This window comes from Catharus ustulatus (genome assembly GCF_009819885.2).
Source record: "Catharus ustulatus isolate bCatUst1 chromosome Z unlocalized genomic scaffold, bCatUst1.pri.v2 scaffold_29_arrow_ctg1, whole genome shotgun sequence".
Lineage (NCBI taxonomy): Eukaryota > Metazoa > Chordata > Aves > Passeriformes > Turdidae > Catharus > Catharus ustulatus.
Genome location: NW_024879446.1, coordinates 166,051 through 183,849, shown reverse-complemented (window position 1 = coordinate 183,849; position 17,799 = coordinate 166,051). Strand labels below are relative to the sequence as shown.

The window sequence follows — 17,799 nt, the reverse complement described above, 5'->3', positions numbered from 1 at the left end:
TCCGGGCAAAGGATCCTTTTCTCAAACACTTCAACCCTCTCCATGTGTTTTCTCTACAATTTATAGGAATTTTTAGTGCAGTCCAGTCTACTCTATAGCTTATAAAAAGGTTTTTTTCAGCTAACTTTCACAGCGTTTCCTCAGTCTTTTCCCATCTGGAAACTGGGCTCTTAGATTACTGACTTTAGTGTATTTTTTTTTGTTCCATTACTTCTTACTCAAAGGAGGAGGGTAGGAGGTCTGTCAGTCTTATTGGAGTACTGGAAGGGTTAAAATTTCACACAATAAGAGCAGGAACTGGGCTAGGCCATGCTGGAGCCATGCCAGGATCTCAGGCTGTGCCGGGGGAGGCTTCCTCTCCCCAGGGCTGCTCCAAGCCGACAGCAAGGGTTTTTCCCTCTTTCTTTTGCCCCTGGCCATGAGGGCCCCTGGTTATCAAAAGCGGCCCGGCGGCTCCCGAGCCCACGGCCCTGCCCAGCCAGGCCGCATAACGAGGGCCAGGCCGGGCCAGGGCCAGGCCGAGTGTTACTTGATTAAAATCCAGAAGTTAAATGAGAATTTTTACTTTAGCCAATGTGGTTCATGGAGGCGAAGTAACTTTTAAATTGGTTTCCTCAGCTGTTAATTAGAAAATCAGCTTTCTGATTAGTCCCAGTTTCAGGAAAATTAATCCACAAACACTAGAGGTTTATGTCCAAAAAGGAGACAGAGGAGTCCCTTTTGCCTTATTCGAATAAAGGGAGAGGCCATGGGGCATTCCCCTGGGGTCTCTCAGATTTTTGGAGGACGAAGCCTCCTTTTTATCCTATTTTCCCAGCCGCATTTCCCTCTCTCTTTCCCCATAGGCTGAGGTACTTGAGAGGCACAGACTTCCCGGAACGCTTGATACCTAAGATTTCCCTCTAATGTATAACTCTCCCTTTTAATTTTTAATTCTTACAGAATTCATAGTTTACCCCCCCCCACCCCCCATTGTTTCTTTCATCTTCCAATACTCAGTTTCATTTCTATAGTTTGTTTGTAAAGGCAAATGTCTTTTTCCATTCATCAATCAGTGTAATCAATCCCATTGTTTCTTCTATCTCTCAGTGCTAGCCTTATCTACCAGCAGACCCACAGTTTGTTTGTAAAGACAAATCCAGCGTTCCTGTCACCAGCAACTTGCAGGAGACATTCTCACAGAGAAAACCCCCTGTGTATGTGTGTGTGTGTGCGCCTTTCTCTTGGTGACTTCTATGCAAAACTAGCACATTTCTGTACATGGCATTGTAACTTTTGAATCACAATTGTTACCCCTTTGAAAATGCAATTCTAGTGTTCTTCCTAGTGGTGAGTATTTACCAGTTCCAAGTGAAAGAACAGACAGTCCTGAAAATGAAATATGCTTTATGTGAATATATTTTTTTCACTAGTCTCCTGGTATTACATGCAACAGGGGGCAACATGAAACCAGTCTATACTCACTTATTTTTTGAGAAGCTGTCAGAAATTATTCATCTTTTAAGTATATCTGCAACACATTAAGGTGTATGTGTGTGCTTCAGCTGAAACTCTCCTGTGTGCCCTACTGCTAGCCGGTAAGATCTCCTTGCAATGTAGGCAGACCAAATTTTCCCTTTCTGATTTGCACACAGCTGTGTCACTGCCTTGACCTTTTCATCTCCCATGCTCAGACAGTTTTTCCTCCAACACCTGTGCCAGCAGTATTCCTTAAGGTGATGTGGATGTGGTGGGCATGCAGGACCCAAACTGTTCCTGATCTTCTGGGAGCTAACTGGTGGTCCCTAAATGAATCCTGTCCTGTTTATTTCTACACTATACTTGTGTCAAAAGGTGTTCCTGCCAATGTTTTAGGTTACTTGGTCTAACCACTGCACCCTGAATAGTAAGAGCCATAGAAACAAATGTGTCTTTTTCTGACCAATTTACCTGGAGTCTGTATCTGGGACTTCCATTGCTGAGAAAATGAGAATTCTTGGCAAACCGATTCCTGGAAAGCAAGTCATAAAGTCGTTGAATTTAGCATAATTTTTTAGATTCCTTGGCAACAGAATGAGAAAGGGAGTCTTCATCATTTTTTTCCTTCTCACAGATGTGGTCTTAACCTAGTATGGGAAGACTCAGACATAACTAAAAATATTTGCATAGGAGATAGAATCCCATCAGACAAAGGCAATCTTCCTGCAACACCAGGCACAGAGTATGGTGAATAAAACAGAGAGTACAATGGAACTGCCAAAGGGGCCTGGTGTCTTAGGCCTTATTGAGCAGAAACCATGGGAGAGACAGACACAGGATAAATGCTCCCTGTGCAAGAAGTGACCAAGAAACATGTTTGAAATTTTTGCTATGATAATGTTACCAGGCAATGTGATGTCATGAAGAATGTGTAACCAATGGGAAATTGTCACCAAAATTAGAACCCTATATAAGGGCCATACAATAAAACCCTAAATAAAAGCCTTGTACACTCAATAAAATTGGCTTCTGATCACAGCTCAGAATGTTCCCCATCTCTCCAATCACTCATCACAGAGTAGCCATACTTTTCAGTCTAGTGAATTCAAAACACCTGAAACTAACACTTCAGGGGCCACCTTAGTCTCTGGATTTTAGAGTGTAAGAAGAAAGAACGTATAGTCTGTTAAACAAAAAAAAAAAAACTGGAAAGCAAAAAGTCATGGTAACTGCCCTGCAAATGCACCTCAGTTTTGGAATAAACTTGATGTGAAATGGTTCTTTGTTGAACCTCCCAAGCAACTTCTGCCTCTTTCTCTGCTTCCTCACTTGGGTTTGTTTTGTCTGCAAACACAACTTCAGGCTGTTCTAGTGCTGCTCCCCCTGACTTAAATGTCTCTGTACATTCCCAGTCTCAGCTGAGTATCTCCATGAGCTGTTTTGTGTGATGACTGCACAAGTCTTGTTAAAGATGAAGCTGTGATGCCTTGGTCTGCTGGACATGCTGCTCAGGTCTGCCAGGATCCTTATTCTCCCTCAAGTGAGCTGAGCTAGTGGAAGTGTGTCAGGGACATTGAAGAGCCCAGGTAGCTCAAGTGGAAGAAATTCTCATCATCTGTGTGCTCTCAGGCTGCCTGTGACTCTGCCAGGGGGAAGTGTCATTTGTTGCCTGAGTGGCTCCAGGAGGACTAAAGGTCATAGTGGAATATTGTGGCGAGGGCTGTGGCAAAGGAACTAAACTGGGATAGTTCAGGGGACTGTTCAGTAATAATCACAGCTCATTCTGGCTGCTGTCACAGGTAGTTTGGTCACTGCCTAAGGTAGCTCAGAAGTGATTGTGGAATACTGCTCTTGGACTTGAAGTGGTATGGACTATTCCTCATCCAGGTGTGTGGCTGTGAGCCTGTGTGTTTATCACTGCTGCACAAACTGAGAGAGGCAGACGAATTCTGCAGGGCTCCTGGAGTTTAGGTGCCCTTCTGCATCTTTCTGCTTGCTGGGAAAACTAAATTGCCAAGCAGTGGAAGATACATCTCCCTCTTCTTGTCCAGGAATATCAGCTTGACCATCTACATCTTGCAGCTCAAGGGAAGTACTGGGGACCTGGACATTTCACAGACTCCAAACCTCATCTCATGTATTTGCTGTGTCCTTCAGTAAAGAATGTCTTCTTATCAGAGCAACTTGAAGACTTTCTTGACCTAAGACAAAGCCAAAGAGAACCAAAATAATTCAGTCATCGGTTGTCAGTATTTAGGCAAAAGAAAATGCAAATATTTGCAAAGGACTCTAGTGAAGAAATTAAAAAATGAAGCAGGGTTTACTTGTTAAAGCTAGGAATGAAAGTCTGTCTCCTCATGCATCCAGCTGCTTTCCAGGTGTGCACCTGCCAGGGATTTTACCTTTCTATATACTGTAGATCTCAGGCTAAAACCATAAGCAGACAAACCAAACCACACCAAACTAACTAACTAAAAAGAAAAAAAACCTCCACAAAACTCCCCAACCCCAAACAAAACTAAAGTAACAAACAAACACTGAAAAACCCCAAAGACCAAACCAAATCAAAAGTAGGTGGAGAATCTTATTTCCATAATGTCTGTCCTTTGACACAAGACAGTTTAGACCTCTTGACCACAGGAGGAGAATTTGAGAAATGGGATGTTCACTATATGAGCACCTGAGACTCTCAAGAGATTCCTACTCTCAATGTCCATAATTTTGAGGAAGTGATTTAAATATGTCAGATACTTTGTGGGAATGTTTGGTCTGTGAGTTTCAGCAAAGTAATGAATATGTCTTAATTCCATGGATACAAACATATGGGTGTGCATGTGGGAACTTAGGGAAGTGATTCCCCATGCAGCCAGCACTGAAATAAAGTAACGGAAGCCCCGCGCCGCCATTGCCGCGGCTTGGGGAGGAGTGGGGGGGCTCTGCCCCCGCCCTCCGCCGCCGTGGCGGGAGCAGGGGGTGCTTCGTGCCCGGTCGGCGCCGCGCCGCGAGCGGGGCGCTCTCTCCGTGCCCGGCCGGCGCCGCGGCGGGAGCGGGGCCGGGGTGAGCGAACCCAGAGGCGGCGGCCAGCCCCGAGTGGCAGCGCCGGGTTGGGCCACCTGGCCCCGTCAGCAGCCCCTAGCGGGCCGAGCCTGCACAGCCTTAGTTGAGCCAGTAAACCCCCTGCCATGCCGCGGTTCTGTTAGTATTTGGCAACTTTGTTGCACGCGGGTCCTCCCTGCGAACCACAGAGCGGCCTATATTCAGGTGCGACTTATTTATGGACAAAGAACTAAATATTTGCCAATACCCATAGATGCGGCTTATACTCAGTGCGGCTTGTATTTGTGAATTTACTGTAATGCCTCTTTTCCCACATTGAGCTGGCAGTGGGGATTGGGCTCTGCTTGGTACCTTTCATTTTGGTCATTTCTACTGAAGAATAAAGAAAGAAAGGTGGAAATTAAATCTTTTCCAGCTGTTTCTATCTGGTTTCCCTTTTTGGCCCAAAGCTCTGTGCCACAGGTGCCCTGGGTGTGTGCAGAGCAATGCAGCCCCACAAACCCCTCGGTTTTCCCACAAGTGGCCATAACCTGTCCCAGGTGTGCCCAGCTGTGGCAGCACAAAGAGCCCGCAGCGCAGTGGGCGCCGTGCCCTGCCCAGCCGGGGCTCTCTGGCACAGAGCAGCAGCAGCAGCGCCAGCGCCTTCCAACCCGCTCCTGCCTTGGCTTCCCCTGGGACACAGAAGCCTCTGGAAATCAGCACCGCCACTCACGTTCCCAGCTTGGAGCAGCTCCTGCAGGTGGGCAGATCCTGCCAGTTCGACTGCTTCCAAATAGGAATAAAGGCAGAGGTAGAGACGCACATACAGAGAAGCCCTGGGCTTGTCCAAATGGGCAAATGTAGGGGGGGATGTGTGAGGAATTATCACAGCTGTTGTGCCAATACTGCCTGCTCTCCTGCCCTTTTCTCTCTTCACATTTCCTTTCCTTTTCCCTCTCACATTTCCATCTGTTCCCACTCGCAATTCTCACAGTTTTCCAGTCATGTTTCCCTCCCAAATTTTACTCATCTCCCCCACCCTTTTCAGCTCACTTTCCTCATACCGTCCCACTCGTTTCCTGTTGTTTTCCTTCCCTCACATTTCTCACAATTTTTTTCTCACATATCCTGCCTTTTGTGGCCTCATGTTTCTCTCCTTTTCTCAGTCATGTTTCTCAAAGTTTTCTCTCACGTTTCTCACTTTCCCCTCATATTTCCCACCCTTTTCCTCTCACATTTCTCACACTTTTCCCTCCACATTTTTCGTTCTTTCCTCTCATGTTCCTCACAGTTTTATCTCTCACATTTTCTGCCCTTTTTTCACTCATGTTTTTTGCCTTTTTCTGCCCTCAGGTTTCTCACTCTTTCCCCCTTAGGATTCTCACAATGTTCCCCTCACATTTTCTGCCTCTTTCTCTCTCTTTACCAGTAAAGTTTCTCATTCTCTTCCCCTCACATTTCCCTCTATGTTCCCCCTTCTGTTTCTCACCCTTTTCCACTCACGTTTCTCAGAATTTTCACATCCTATTTCCTGCCCTTTTATCCTCTAACCTGTCTCTCCTGTTTTCACTCACATTTCTCACCATTTCCCCCTCAGTTTTCTCACTCTTTTCCACTCAGGTTTCCTTTTCCTACCCTTTTCTTCCCTCCCACTTCTCTCCTACTTCCACTCACATTTCTCACACTTGTCACCTCACCTTTTCTGCCTTTTTCTCCCCTCACATTTCTTCACCCACAGGTTCCTGTCAGTGACTGTTTCTCTTCAGTACTTGGTGGGCTTCTCTTCTTTATTCCTGAAATCCCCTGCTCACAATAATGGGTGCCAGAGCAGCGCTCCAAGCAGCCCCTGCCTGTGTGTCTGCTGGACACAAAGTCTGTGCTCAGCTTGAGGAATCTCATTAGGAACAACCTAAACTAAATGGACTTCTGCTGCAGTTTGGGTTTGTATTTCAATTTTACAGATGCTTCATAGTGCTCTAAATAAATAGGTACCCTGAGGGATACAAATTCCAGGTGAGCACCCCCTGCACAGTCTGCTTCAAGTAGATCCCATCTCCGTCTTCATCCCCTCACAGTCACTGTGATTCCTGCATGGAGAAAACACGCTGTGATGGATCCTTGTGCTAAATGAAGTCCATCTGCACAGGAAACGCTTTTGGGCCTCTTTTGGGGGAAAAAAAAAAAAAAAAAAAAAAAAAAGTTTTATTTTAGAACAGTTAACCCCCTGAATTTCTTCCTATTTTCCCTATTTTAATTGCCTTGACATCAGAGTAGTGCCAGCTGATGTTACAAACTGGCTGGTGTGTGTTTGTGTGCACAGACCAAAGGTGCCCCACTGTGTCTGTGCCCCGGGTGTCTGTTCATGTCCATTTAAACAGAGGCTGAAAGTGGGGGCTCTGCCCGCCCCGTGCTGCTCCGGGGTCGGGGCTGGGCCAGCGGGAACTGCAGAGCCACTGGGAGGGACAACCTCAGCCCCGGCCGCCATCTTGTGTTGGGCTGCCTCAGCCCCGGCCGCCATCTTGTGTGTGGCTCCCTCAGCCCTGGCCGCCATCTTGTGCCTGCACCAAGTCCGGCTCTGAAGGGAATGGGTCGCTGTTTTGCTAGTCTGCAGGGTCAGCACCAAGACACCAGCTTATGGAATAAGTCTCATTTGCTGAAGTGCAAAGCAGCAAAGAAATACAGAAGGGTAAGCCAAGCAATGCACTGGAGTATTACTACAAAAATTAGCTGTAGGACTAAGAAAGATACATCACCCTAATAGTTTCCTATTAGTTACCCAAATATTTGACCATTGTCCTGACACACGCATCACCTGGGTAGCCCCTGTCACAGCAAAGGATTGGAGATGCACTCCCAGTAACTGGGAATTCCTATGTGGTTTGCCCACCTGCAGGCCATGCCATCAACTTTGCTGTGAGAGGGCCCAGATTTTATACTGCTGAATAAAAAAACCACCATAACTTCCAGTGTGGAAACATCTGGTTTCATTCTTCTCTTGGCCAGGGCTCAGGGAGGAACCAAGGGAGTTTACTTTGACCATATAACTTCAAACAAAATGAGACAGAGATATCTGATTTTGTGAAGTTGACTGACTTCTAAGTGTAGGAAGGTAGAGGCCTGTTTCACTAAAAAGTGCATTCACATTTATACTACTAATGACCATGCATATTTTTTTAATGAGTGAATATAAATATGTTTGGTTGGAACGTTCATGTGGAGGTCAGAATTGACTTAGGGCTTATTGTTCAGGCCTCAGTACTTCACTGGAATTGTCCTTTCACAGGCAGTGATCCTGTCCCCTCAGCTGCAATGGACTCCTCAGCTGGTCCCACAGGGATTGCCCAAGCTCTGGTTGTGCTGAGCTCCTTGTGAGTGGAATCATCAGTCTCTTGGACAAGCAGATTCTCTGTCACAGTGCCCAAAAGTTTTCCCTGGAATCCACCAAGGTAAGAAGAAAGCTCTCAGAAGTTCTGACATGGGAGTTGTCCTGCTGGTGGCCTTTGCTGTGAGTCTGAAGCACAGCAGCTCTCTGGCCATATGGTGCTGCTGGCAGAGCTGGCAGCTGCCTACTCAAGGCTGAGTTCTCTTCAGACTGGCATCTCTGATCACTGCAGGGAGTCAATGGGGGTAGTTCAGGAGGTAGTGACAACCATTTCAGGATGCTCTCTCCAGTTCAAATCCTGAGTGGGACTCAGAATAAAAGCTCTGTCAAACCTCAACTGCATCAGAGGATTCCCTTGTTATCCTGTGAAAAATACTCTACATTAACTTTCTGAATTATCCAGTGTATTTTTCAATATGGAAAGTCCTGTTTATGGTGCTTTTGGTATGGTTAGGAATTGGGGGTCTCTTTCTGATGTTAAAATTGTTTTAGCTATTTTATTTCTTTCACATATGTTCATAGATGCATAGACTACTGCTGTATGGTTACCTAGTTCCTAGGTAACTTCAGTATTTATCCTCCCCTGATGGGAAAGATCACAGAAGGGAAAGGTGAGGATAGAAAGGTGCAGAAAGGCCTGAGCCAAATGGAGAAAAATCCCACCAGCTTTCAGGGAAAATTGGTCCATGGTGGTCAGTGCTGGCTGTGTCAGAGTTGCTGGGTGTCAGCGACAGGTAATCCGGCAAGGACACCCATGGCATCACAACATTCTGTCAGTAGTTTACTCTACTTCCTTCTTTTTTACACTAGCCAAATCACTCATAAGGTCAGCCACGACAGGGACTGTGGCCACAGCTGACCACATACTGGACATGATCTTGAGATGCAAGTCCTGTTTCTTTCTTTTTGGGTCTCACTACAGATAAATTTCCGGATCTTCCTCTGCTTGCTGATTGGTTCCAACACTGAGGATGATATTACAGTGCTATAAAAACACCACCATGGCCATCCTGCTTGCTGAGAGCACTTTGTGGTTTGCAGAAATAGCAGTCACAGCTGTGTGGGTCTTTACTGGGTATTCACAAAAGGCCAAGGTCAAGAAAGAATCTTTTCCTCCTCTTATCATTGCAGCATTCCACCTTTCCCTTCAGATTTGCTAAATCAGTAGAGTTCAGAAGAAGTAAACACAAGCTAGTTCTAGAAAAAAAACAAAAAAAATTCTCTCAAAAATTCAAAAATCCCTCTAGTACCTACCTCACCCATTAGATGTGTTGATGATTAAGATAGGAGTTCACCTAAGTCCCTTGTTCCTTTGGGAGCATGGCTCAGGCTCCCACAGAGGTAAGGTGGGAGCTGGGCCGCTCTCTGGAGGGTTGAAGGGTCCTGTGGCAGCCTGGAGAGCCTGTGCACATTGGCAGGGGACAGTTCTGCCCTGCAGGTGCCCCCTGCTATGAGCTGTGCTGCTGGCAGTGCCCTGTGGAGCTGTAGGGCAGCTGAGCTGTGGGGCAGGGAGAGGAGAAGGAGGCTGCATGTGCAGCTGAGCCATTGCTGGAAAGCACAGGGCTCTGGGCTCCCTGCTGTCCCAGGGCAGCCCAGGGGCCAGGGTGTTCCCTGGGAGCTCTGTGCAAGGGGGTCAAGGGGTGGCCTTGGGCTGCCTGAAGGGGCTGCTGGCAGGAGTATGTTTGCCTGTGCAGTTCTTTAGAAGTTTCCAGGAAGTTTGTCCCTTGAAATATGAAGCTTCAGATACTTTCGTTTTGAATTGCAGCCTCAGTTACATTTTGCCTGTCCATATTTCAGACCTGACTGACTGCAGTGTTCCCAAGCAGGTTACCCTGGGGTCAGTAGTTTCCCTGCCAACTTCCCAGATGCCCTTGATTTCCAAGGCCCTGCCTTCCATTCAAAATTGTACTCCTTCCTCAAACCCCGTATCTAACTCTCTTATTAAGCTGACCATTCTGCAGTGGCAAAAAATCTTAATTTATTAGATTGGATGTCTTCTACTTTGCTGCCACTTTATTTTAACCTCTAAATGTTTAGTACTCCGTGCCTGCTCGCCACAGGACCGGGGCGTGTGCTCCGTGCCCGTTCGCCGCGGGAGTGGGGCGTGTGCTCCGCCCCCGCCCTCCGCCACTGCGACGGGAACAGGAGGTGCTCCGAGCCCGCTTGCCGCAGGAGCGGGGCGTGTGCTCCGCACTCGCCCGCCGCGGGAGCGGGGTGTGCTCTGCCCCCACCCTCCGCCGCCGTGGCGGGAGTGGGGCCGGGGCGAGCGACCCCAGAGGCAGCGGCCAGCTCTGAGAGGCCCCGCCGAGCGGCCCCACTGAGCTGGGCCACCTGGCCCCGTCAGCAGCCCCGAGCAGGCTGAGCCTGCACAGCCTGAGCCGAGCCAGTAAACCCCGCCCTGCCGCGGTTCTGTTACTATTTGGCAACTTCGTTGCACGCGGGTCCTCACTGCGAACGACAGCGCGGCTTATACTCAGGTGTGGCTTATTTATGGACAAAGAACAAAATATTTGCCAACACCCAGAGATGCGGCTTATAGACTGAGTTTTAACAGCTGTGTTGGAGAATATTTCAGAATGAGGTACATTGTTCTACTTGCATTAAGACAATCAGCCTTTAGTCAGGCTGGCCCAAAAGTGGCCCAAGCTCATATAGTTTAGAATGAAAATCCTTGGGAAAAATGAATGATCTGGTATCAAGAAAACAATTTACATTTGGGTAACACTCCTGCAATCCTAAGCTTTTCTTTCAATGTTGTCTAAAACATTGCAACAAAGGGAAGAAAATGTTGATCTAAATAGGAGCAGGAAAGAAGATGTTAACTAAAATCAACTTAAGGGCAGATAAGGATCTCTGTCAAGAGCAATCTCCATCTCTGCCCTTCTCTGTCAAACACCGAGGCTCTCCAGCTTCCGAGGGCTGAGGCCTTCATCATGCAGCAGGTTTCAGTCTGCTGGCCAGCACAGCAATGCCATGTCTGCTGCCAGTAGCCCATCCCCTGGGAGAGGGTCTAGGCATACGTACCTTGCTGCCCTTATGTACAATCTTTTTGTTTTATGAGAGCTCTGCAGTCTGGAACCTGTCTTGCCTGTTGCCCAGCATGACGTTTTTGGGGCCTTGATGTCTGCCAGAGATTGACACAAACCTTTGCTCCCAGTACCAGGCCTCCCAGTGAGCCAGGCCAAGGAGACGGATCATCCCACCAGTCCTGGTCTTACGAGTGACAAAGACCTGAGGGACGGCTTTGGAAAGGTAAGGGATAAGGACAGGGATGAGCAGACTTCCTTTGCAGTGGCTGTTTAGTGCTTGGCCCAAAATATGCCTGAAAATCATAGTCTTCCACTCTTGGGGCATGGGGATTCTCTTGGGAATATATTTGACAGCTACGGAACAATTGCTTGCCTGATTCCAGTGGTGCCAAAGTCACTGGTTTGCAGATGGTGCTAAGGTCATGCCTGAAGCATTCTTTATGTGCAAAGGCCATTTTAGAGAAGGTCTGAAGGGACAGAGCAAGCTACACACCGGTGAATGTGGGCAAAGGGCACCCTGAGAAGCAGAGAAGCAAAGATTCTAGTGTTGAATATAAGCAAAGCTGCAATATAAAATGGGAGAATTTGATTTTTCCTGGTTCCCTTTCTGGTTGTGTCTCACAGCCCTCTCATTCTCAAATTTTCTTCTCATTGATATTCAGTGTTTATGCAACTTCTTTTCGCATGACTCCTCCTTTTGGTCTCCTGGTCTCAGAGACCAAGGCATTCAGAGTCCTTCACAGCTTTATCCTTCAGAAGCCAGGAATTGAGAAACAGCTGCAATTCCTGGCCATGAGTGTTAAGCAACAGCTAATTACCCCTCTTTGCTGCATATTGCACATGGTTTTTATTCTCCTGCCATGGCCTGTAGGAACTGAACTGCCTGCTCACTGGTCATGGGAGCTCTTCACTTGTCTTGGAGCATTCCTATGACTTTCATGCTCCAAGCAGGGCTTCCTGTCCTAGGCTGCAGTTGGAGCAGTGTAAGGTTGTGGCACTGAAGTGTTCCACCTCCCTGTGTGTAATTGCCAAGGTGAGGATGGGAGACATTCTCCTGAAACTATTGGAATGTATATGGAGCTGGATTAAAGTCTATGGGCTCTGTGCTCCTGATGAGATGTTGTGCCACGTTTGTGTGTCTCTGCTTACAGTCTGTGATGTATTTCCATTGCAGCTAGATCTGTGCTGCTTTGTGCAAGTTGGCTGAAGAGAACTTAGAGCCAAAGGACGTGGAGCTCTTTCAGAACGAGAGGAAGTGAAGGAGAGAAGAGCAAACATCCTTGCAGCTGCCTCCACAGACAGTTGAGCCCAGGGATGCAGCTGGAGCAAGTAAGCGGTGGCTACACTTGAGGTCCTTTTTGACCCCTTGCTTGCCCTTTGCACAGTGCTGCAATCAGACTGGGCAGCTGTTCTGCTTGCATGTGAGTGGAAGCTTGCATAGGATTGATTTCCATTCCCAAAAGAAAAATCCAGAGGCAAGAAGTGTCATGCCCATGGCCTCACTGCATCAGTAACAGAATGTCAGCTTCCCACCTTCACCTGTAAAGTCTTGCAGAGTAGACAATTCTCTTTCAAAGTCCACTGGGGCTGCAGAGTCTCTCCTGGAGAGCAGTTTCCAGGGAAAGTGAGTTCAGAAGAATGCTTTTAAACCCAGGTGCAACCTGGAAGAAACCAAATTCAACTCTCAAGTTAGATGTGAATAAAATTGCATCAGATGATGGAGAATTCTGCTGGCAGGAACAGGACAAATCCCTTCCAACACTCGCATGCGTTTGTCCTGGATTTTTGCAGTCCTGTGTGGAAAGCTGCTGTAGGCAGAGTGTTTGGAGTTGGTTTTGTGGCCTTTCTGAAAGATGTGTGGAGCAGTATGCAGGGCTCTCCTAGCAGAAAACTGTTTGTCCCAGACCAGGGCCATGGCAGAAGCGCAGCGGCCCCGCTCCCAGCGCAAGAGTCTGTGAGCTGAGCTGTGCCGGGGAGAAAAGACACCGAGGGGCCCCAGCCCAGCTGCTTCACCTGCTGTGACCGTTCCATGGAGCTCTGCCACTGGGAGAAAGTTGAAGCCAGACAAGCCACAATTTAATTGGACTACTACCAATGCCCTGACTGATGGGGTGTCCGGTTTCATTCTGACTAATTTTACTTGTAAAGAACTGTTATTCCTATTCCCATCTCTTTGCCTGAGAGCCCCTTAATTTCAAAATTATAATAATTTGGAGGGAGGGGGTTTACATTCTCCATTGCATAGAGAGACTCCTGCATTTCTTAGCAGACAACTGTCTTTCAAACCAAGACAACCTGCAAACCACTTCCCTCTCCAAGTAACATGTGGGCCTGCCTGGCAGCTCCAGGTTCTTAAATGGGCTCGTGCAGTTGGCAACAGGGGCTGTTGCTGAATTTTTCACCTTACTTAACCCACAGGTTCCAAATGACTACCAAGTGGTTGAGGAAGGGCAAAAAAAAGGATTACCCTGGAGAAAAAGGAGCAAAAGCTCAGGAAAGGATGAAAGAAACACTCTGATGACAATGACAACAACAAAAGGATTTATTTTTGACAGCAAATGAACACCTGCCACCCTCCAGCCCTCCCAGACTGATTGGCTGAGTGGTGCCTGTTTCCAGGGCATGAGGTGCTGGTAGCCTGGGGAGAGAAAGCAGAAAGCCACAGTCAGTCACAGCAGGCTCCTGTCCCCACTGTCCCACCACAACCTGGGCGTGGGCCAGGCTGCTGGCTGTGCTCAGAGCCCAAACCTCCCGACCCATGCTCTCATTTTTAGAGGAGAGCAGCATGGCAGGCCACGCTCCACCTCTTCCACTTAAGCACGGCACAGCAGCCTCCTCAGCAGCCGCAGGAGCGAGATTCTCGTGTGCCCGCTGCCGTCTGCCCCAAGGCCTTCTGCCACCTGTGCTCTGGAACCGGGCACCCACCTCTGGAGACCTGCTGCCAGGAGAGGAGCCGATGCCACACGAGGTCCTCGTCCTTCTTGAAGGGGATGTCACCACACACCGTGGCTCCTCCGGGGTAGCACCGGCACTGGACAGAACTCCACGGACAGTGCCGGCGCTTCCTCATCCAGTCTGGGCACAAGGTGCAATCTTCCTGAAAAAAACAAAGAACAAATGCATGAAAGTCAGTTCAAAACATGACCTGGAAATGAAAAAAAACGCCAAAGGTTATCATCATTTCACAGGCCTGGGGAGGGTCTGACCACTCCATGTGAGAATGAAACCTGGGGAAAAACCCCACCTTTCCCACCCATAAACCCTTCCCTTCCTCAAGGGCCTGCAAAGCAGAGCAGCTGGGGCATGGCTGCAGAACCCGTCCCCCTCTGCTGCTCCCCATCCACAGGGATGGATGCTTTTGTCAGGCTGGCTGCCCCCACCCCAGCCGCGCCAGGCATGCTGGCAGAAGCTGTCAGCGAGGCCGGGAGCCGGCTCCCCTTCCACAGCATCTGTCCCCTGTGCTGCCAAAAAGCAGCTGGACAGGCGGTGGAGAGATTCATATTCCCCATTGCTGCCGAGCGGGGAACCTCCGGCGCATGGCCAGGCTGAGCCCTGCCGTGCCTGGAAGCACGAGCATCCCCCCACTCCCTGCGCCGGCTGGGGACTCATCTTGATTTCGTTGGAGTGCAGAGCGTGTCCTCCAGGAAGGGGCTGCAAGCAAAGCCCATCGGCTTTGTCCTGCCAGCGGCCAGCTCCAGGACGTTCTTCGGCTCCGCGTCGTGCCGCAGAAGAAGACGCCAGCTGTGCCTTGGCTTGCAGGGACATCATGATGCCATTGAGCTGCAGGGGGATGTTTCCCCTTCTCCAGTCCGTGGCGACTTCACCGCCCTGTGCCACGACTTCTCCAATAGGATGGGGAGCCCTGAGCCTGCTCCCTCCACAACTCGCTGGGGACCCGCGGAAGCATCTCCTCGGCCGTGCTCTCTGCTCCGTGCCGCAGCTGCAGGGAATCGCTCTGGGCATTTCTTGGAGCGCCATGAGATGCCAGCAGCTGGGACGTGCTGGGCTCCTGGATCCTACTGTGCAGAGGGATGGATCTCTGCTGTCTCCTGGGTCAGGTGGGGCTGCTGCAGCCAAGGATGCTCAAAAAGGTCTTCCAGGCATGGCCTGTCTGCAGGGTCCAGGGATAAGCACCACCTGATGAGGTGCTGGCACTCTGCAGGGAGAAACCAGAAACCTGCTGGTCAGCTCCTGTCCATGCTTTCCCAGATTCCACAGTGGCAACACCACACTAGGAGTGCTTCGGAGCTGCACCCAAAGCTTCCCATCCATCCTCCCTTTCGGAGGAGGAGCAGCACAGAAGCACACGTGCTGCCTCCTCCAGCTAAGCCCAGGAGATCAACCTCCTCCCTAGCTGCAAGAGCAGGACGCTTATGTGCCAGCTGAACAGTCCCCGACCCGTTCTTGCTCCCTTGCCTTGAAGGCACATGCCCACCTTGAGACACCTGGGGCGGGAAGGAGAGCTGGCCCCGGACGATGTCTTCTCTGGTTTTGAAGGGATGGTGCCTGCACACCAGCTGATAGACCAGGATGCCCAGGGTCCAGATGGTGGCTGGCTGGCCGTGGTAGCATCTGTAAGAGGATCCACTCCGGCGGGTAGTACCTCCGCGTTCCTAAGAGACACGGGCACAGCTCATCAGGCCGATGCTGCTCCCTCCCTCCCAGCCAGCTCCACAACAGCCAGCCCCTGCCCCCGCCAAAAAGCAACTTGGCTGCAGCCGGCTGAAGAAGGATTCCCCCTCCCTCCCTTCATCTTCCCCCTGTGCCAGCAAAGGGGAGAAGCTCCGCTGCCCGGCTGGGCCCCGGCTTTGGGCTCACCTGCCATCCGGGTGTACAAGGTGTCCTGCAGGATGGTGCTGACACCGAAGTCGATCAGCTTTTCCTCGCTCGTGGCCAGGTCAACGAGGATGTTCTGTGGCTTGATGTCGCAGTGCAGCACGCCGCAGCTGGTGCAGTGCAGCACGGCCTGCAGCACCTGGCGGAACACGCTCCGCGCCACGGGCTCTGGCAGGAACCCCGCTGTGCGCAGCAGGTGCCAGAGGTCCCAGCAGTGCTCCAGATGCTCCATGACCAGGGCAAAGCCGTCGGGCAGCTCGAACCAGTCCAGGAGCTGCACGATGCCGAGGAAGCCAGGGCACAACACCATCGAAAGCAGTGCCACCTCCATGGCCACAAGGGCGCCGTCGTGCTGTGGGGGGAGCGCAATGCCATCAGTGGGGCTGACACTGCTCTGTGCGTTTGGCCCCCCGTACCTGGCCCTGCTGCAGCTCGGCACTGCCCGGCCCAGGACGCTGCGTGGCCCCCGCTCCCTCCGCACTGGCTCCCCGTGCAGCGTCCTGGCTCCCACCCTGCTGGACCTGCCCTTAGCCCTGCCTGGCACGTCCCGCCACGCCGGCTACTCCCGCTGGCCCCGCTCACTCACCAGCTGCGCCCACTCCCAGATGCGATCGCGGGGCACTCGCTTGATGGCCACCTGCAAGCCAAGGGGAGCGGCGGGCTCAGCTCTCAGCTCTCAGCTCGCCGCCTCCCTCCCCCTTCTGAACCGGCCCTGTCTCTTACCGGGGCGCCGTCGGCGAGCCGGGTCCCGGCGTAAACTCTGCCGCAGCCGCCGCTCCCCAGCAGCGGGCCCAGCCGGTAGAGCTGCTCCAGGGGAGGCTTCTCCGCCCGTGCGGCCGGCACCGCGCTCTCGCCATTCTGCCCGGGGCACCCGCCCGCCCCTGGTGCTGCTGCTTCCCGAGCTGCCCCGGGCTCTGGCAGCTCGGGGCTGGCGGCCGAGCTGACGGGCAGCGGGGCTCGGAGCGGGGAAGCTGCCGGCGATGGGGCGGGAGCCGGGCGGCTGCGGGGCGGCTGCGGGCAGAGCCACGGGAGGGGCCTCGCTCGGGGCTGGGGCCGGGGCCGGGCCCGGGGCCGGGGCCGTGCCAGGCGGAGCCAAGAGGTGCTGCTGCTCCACCACCACCACCACCAAAGGGTGGAGCTCTCCCAGAGGCTCTTCAAAAGGTGCCACAGCCAGGAGGAAGAGAGCACCATGGGGACGGCACAGCGGCGAGCCCGGCAGGGACGGGCAGGGGGCCGGCTCGCCCAGGGGCGCCGTGCGGGGCGCGTCATGAGCCGGACTGGGAGAGGTGGAACACGGACGGGATGGAACTGGAGTATAGAGAATGTGAATGGCTGAAGGGGACGAAGAACAAGCGGGAAGTCGAGCGGAAAACCGATTGACACAGGCGCTGCTGCTGCTGCCGCTGCGGCTGCCGCTGCTGCTGCCGAGGCACCGAAACGCGCGGCCGTTCGTCCGTCGCCTCCGCGAACCCAATAGAGGAGCCCCGCACGCCCCGTGGAACGAAAGGGTCAAAGAAAGAAATGAAAAGCAAAGCGAATTCCTTTAGAGAAATAACCAAATAAAACAATGTAGGCATAAAGAAGACTGTTGTCTTGTGGCTTTCTTCTTTGGGTGAGACGAAGCATTTTGTGGGGAAGAATTGCCTCTTCTGACAGTTTTGCCAGTGTGGACAGGAGTGGAGCATTCAAATTTCAAGTAGAAAAGAGAAATGGTGTCAGTATTGTCATCTCTTTTCATTCTTTGTTGAGACACTTGCAGGCTGCCAAAAGACATCGTCTGCAATGTGGAACTTGGTGCCAAGTTTCTTTTTGTGCCAGAGGATGAGGAGGGGAGGTATCCCAGAATCATGGAGTCATGGCATGCTTTGGCTGGGAAGGGACCTGAAAGATCACATTGTTGCAAGCCCCGTGTGCTGTGGCTGGGGATCCCTGGCACTAGAGCAGCTTGTCCAGAGCTCCATCCAGCCTGGCCTCGTCCGCTGTCAGGGCTGGGGCATGCACAGCTTCTGTGGGCAACCTGTTCCAGGACAGTCTTTTTTCTGAATCCCTCATCTAAAC

At 51.1% G+C, this 17,799-nt stretch overlaps 1 protein-coding gene across 1 annotated transcript; it reads right to left on the bottom strand.

Moving 5' to 3' along the window:
* Window positions 1-13,729: 13,729 nt before the first annotated feature.
* On the bottom strand, window positions 13,730-16,072 carry LOC117011205 (serine/threonine-protein kinase pim-1-like). The gene is given in 4 exon segments (XM_033086533.1): window positions 13,730-15,061; window positions 15,341-15,485; window positions 15,487-15,559; window positions 15,603-16,072. Coding segments are annotated over 4 exon segments (828 nt in total). The 3' UTR covers window positions 13,730-14,921.
* Between the last annotated feature and the right edge of the window lie 1,727 nt (window positions 16,073-17,799).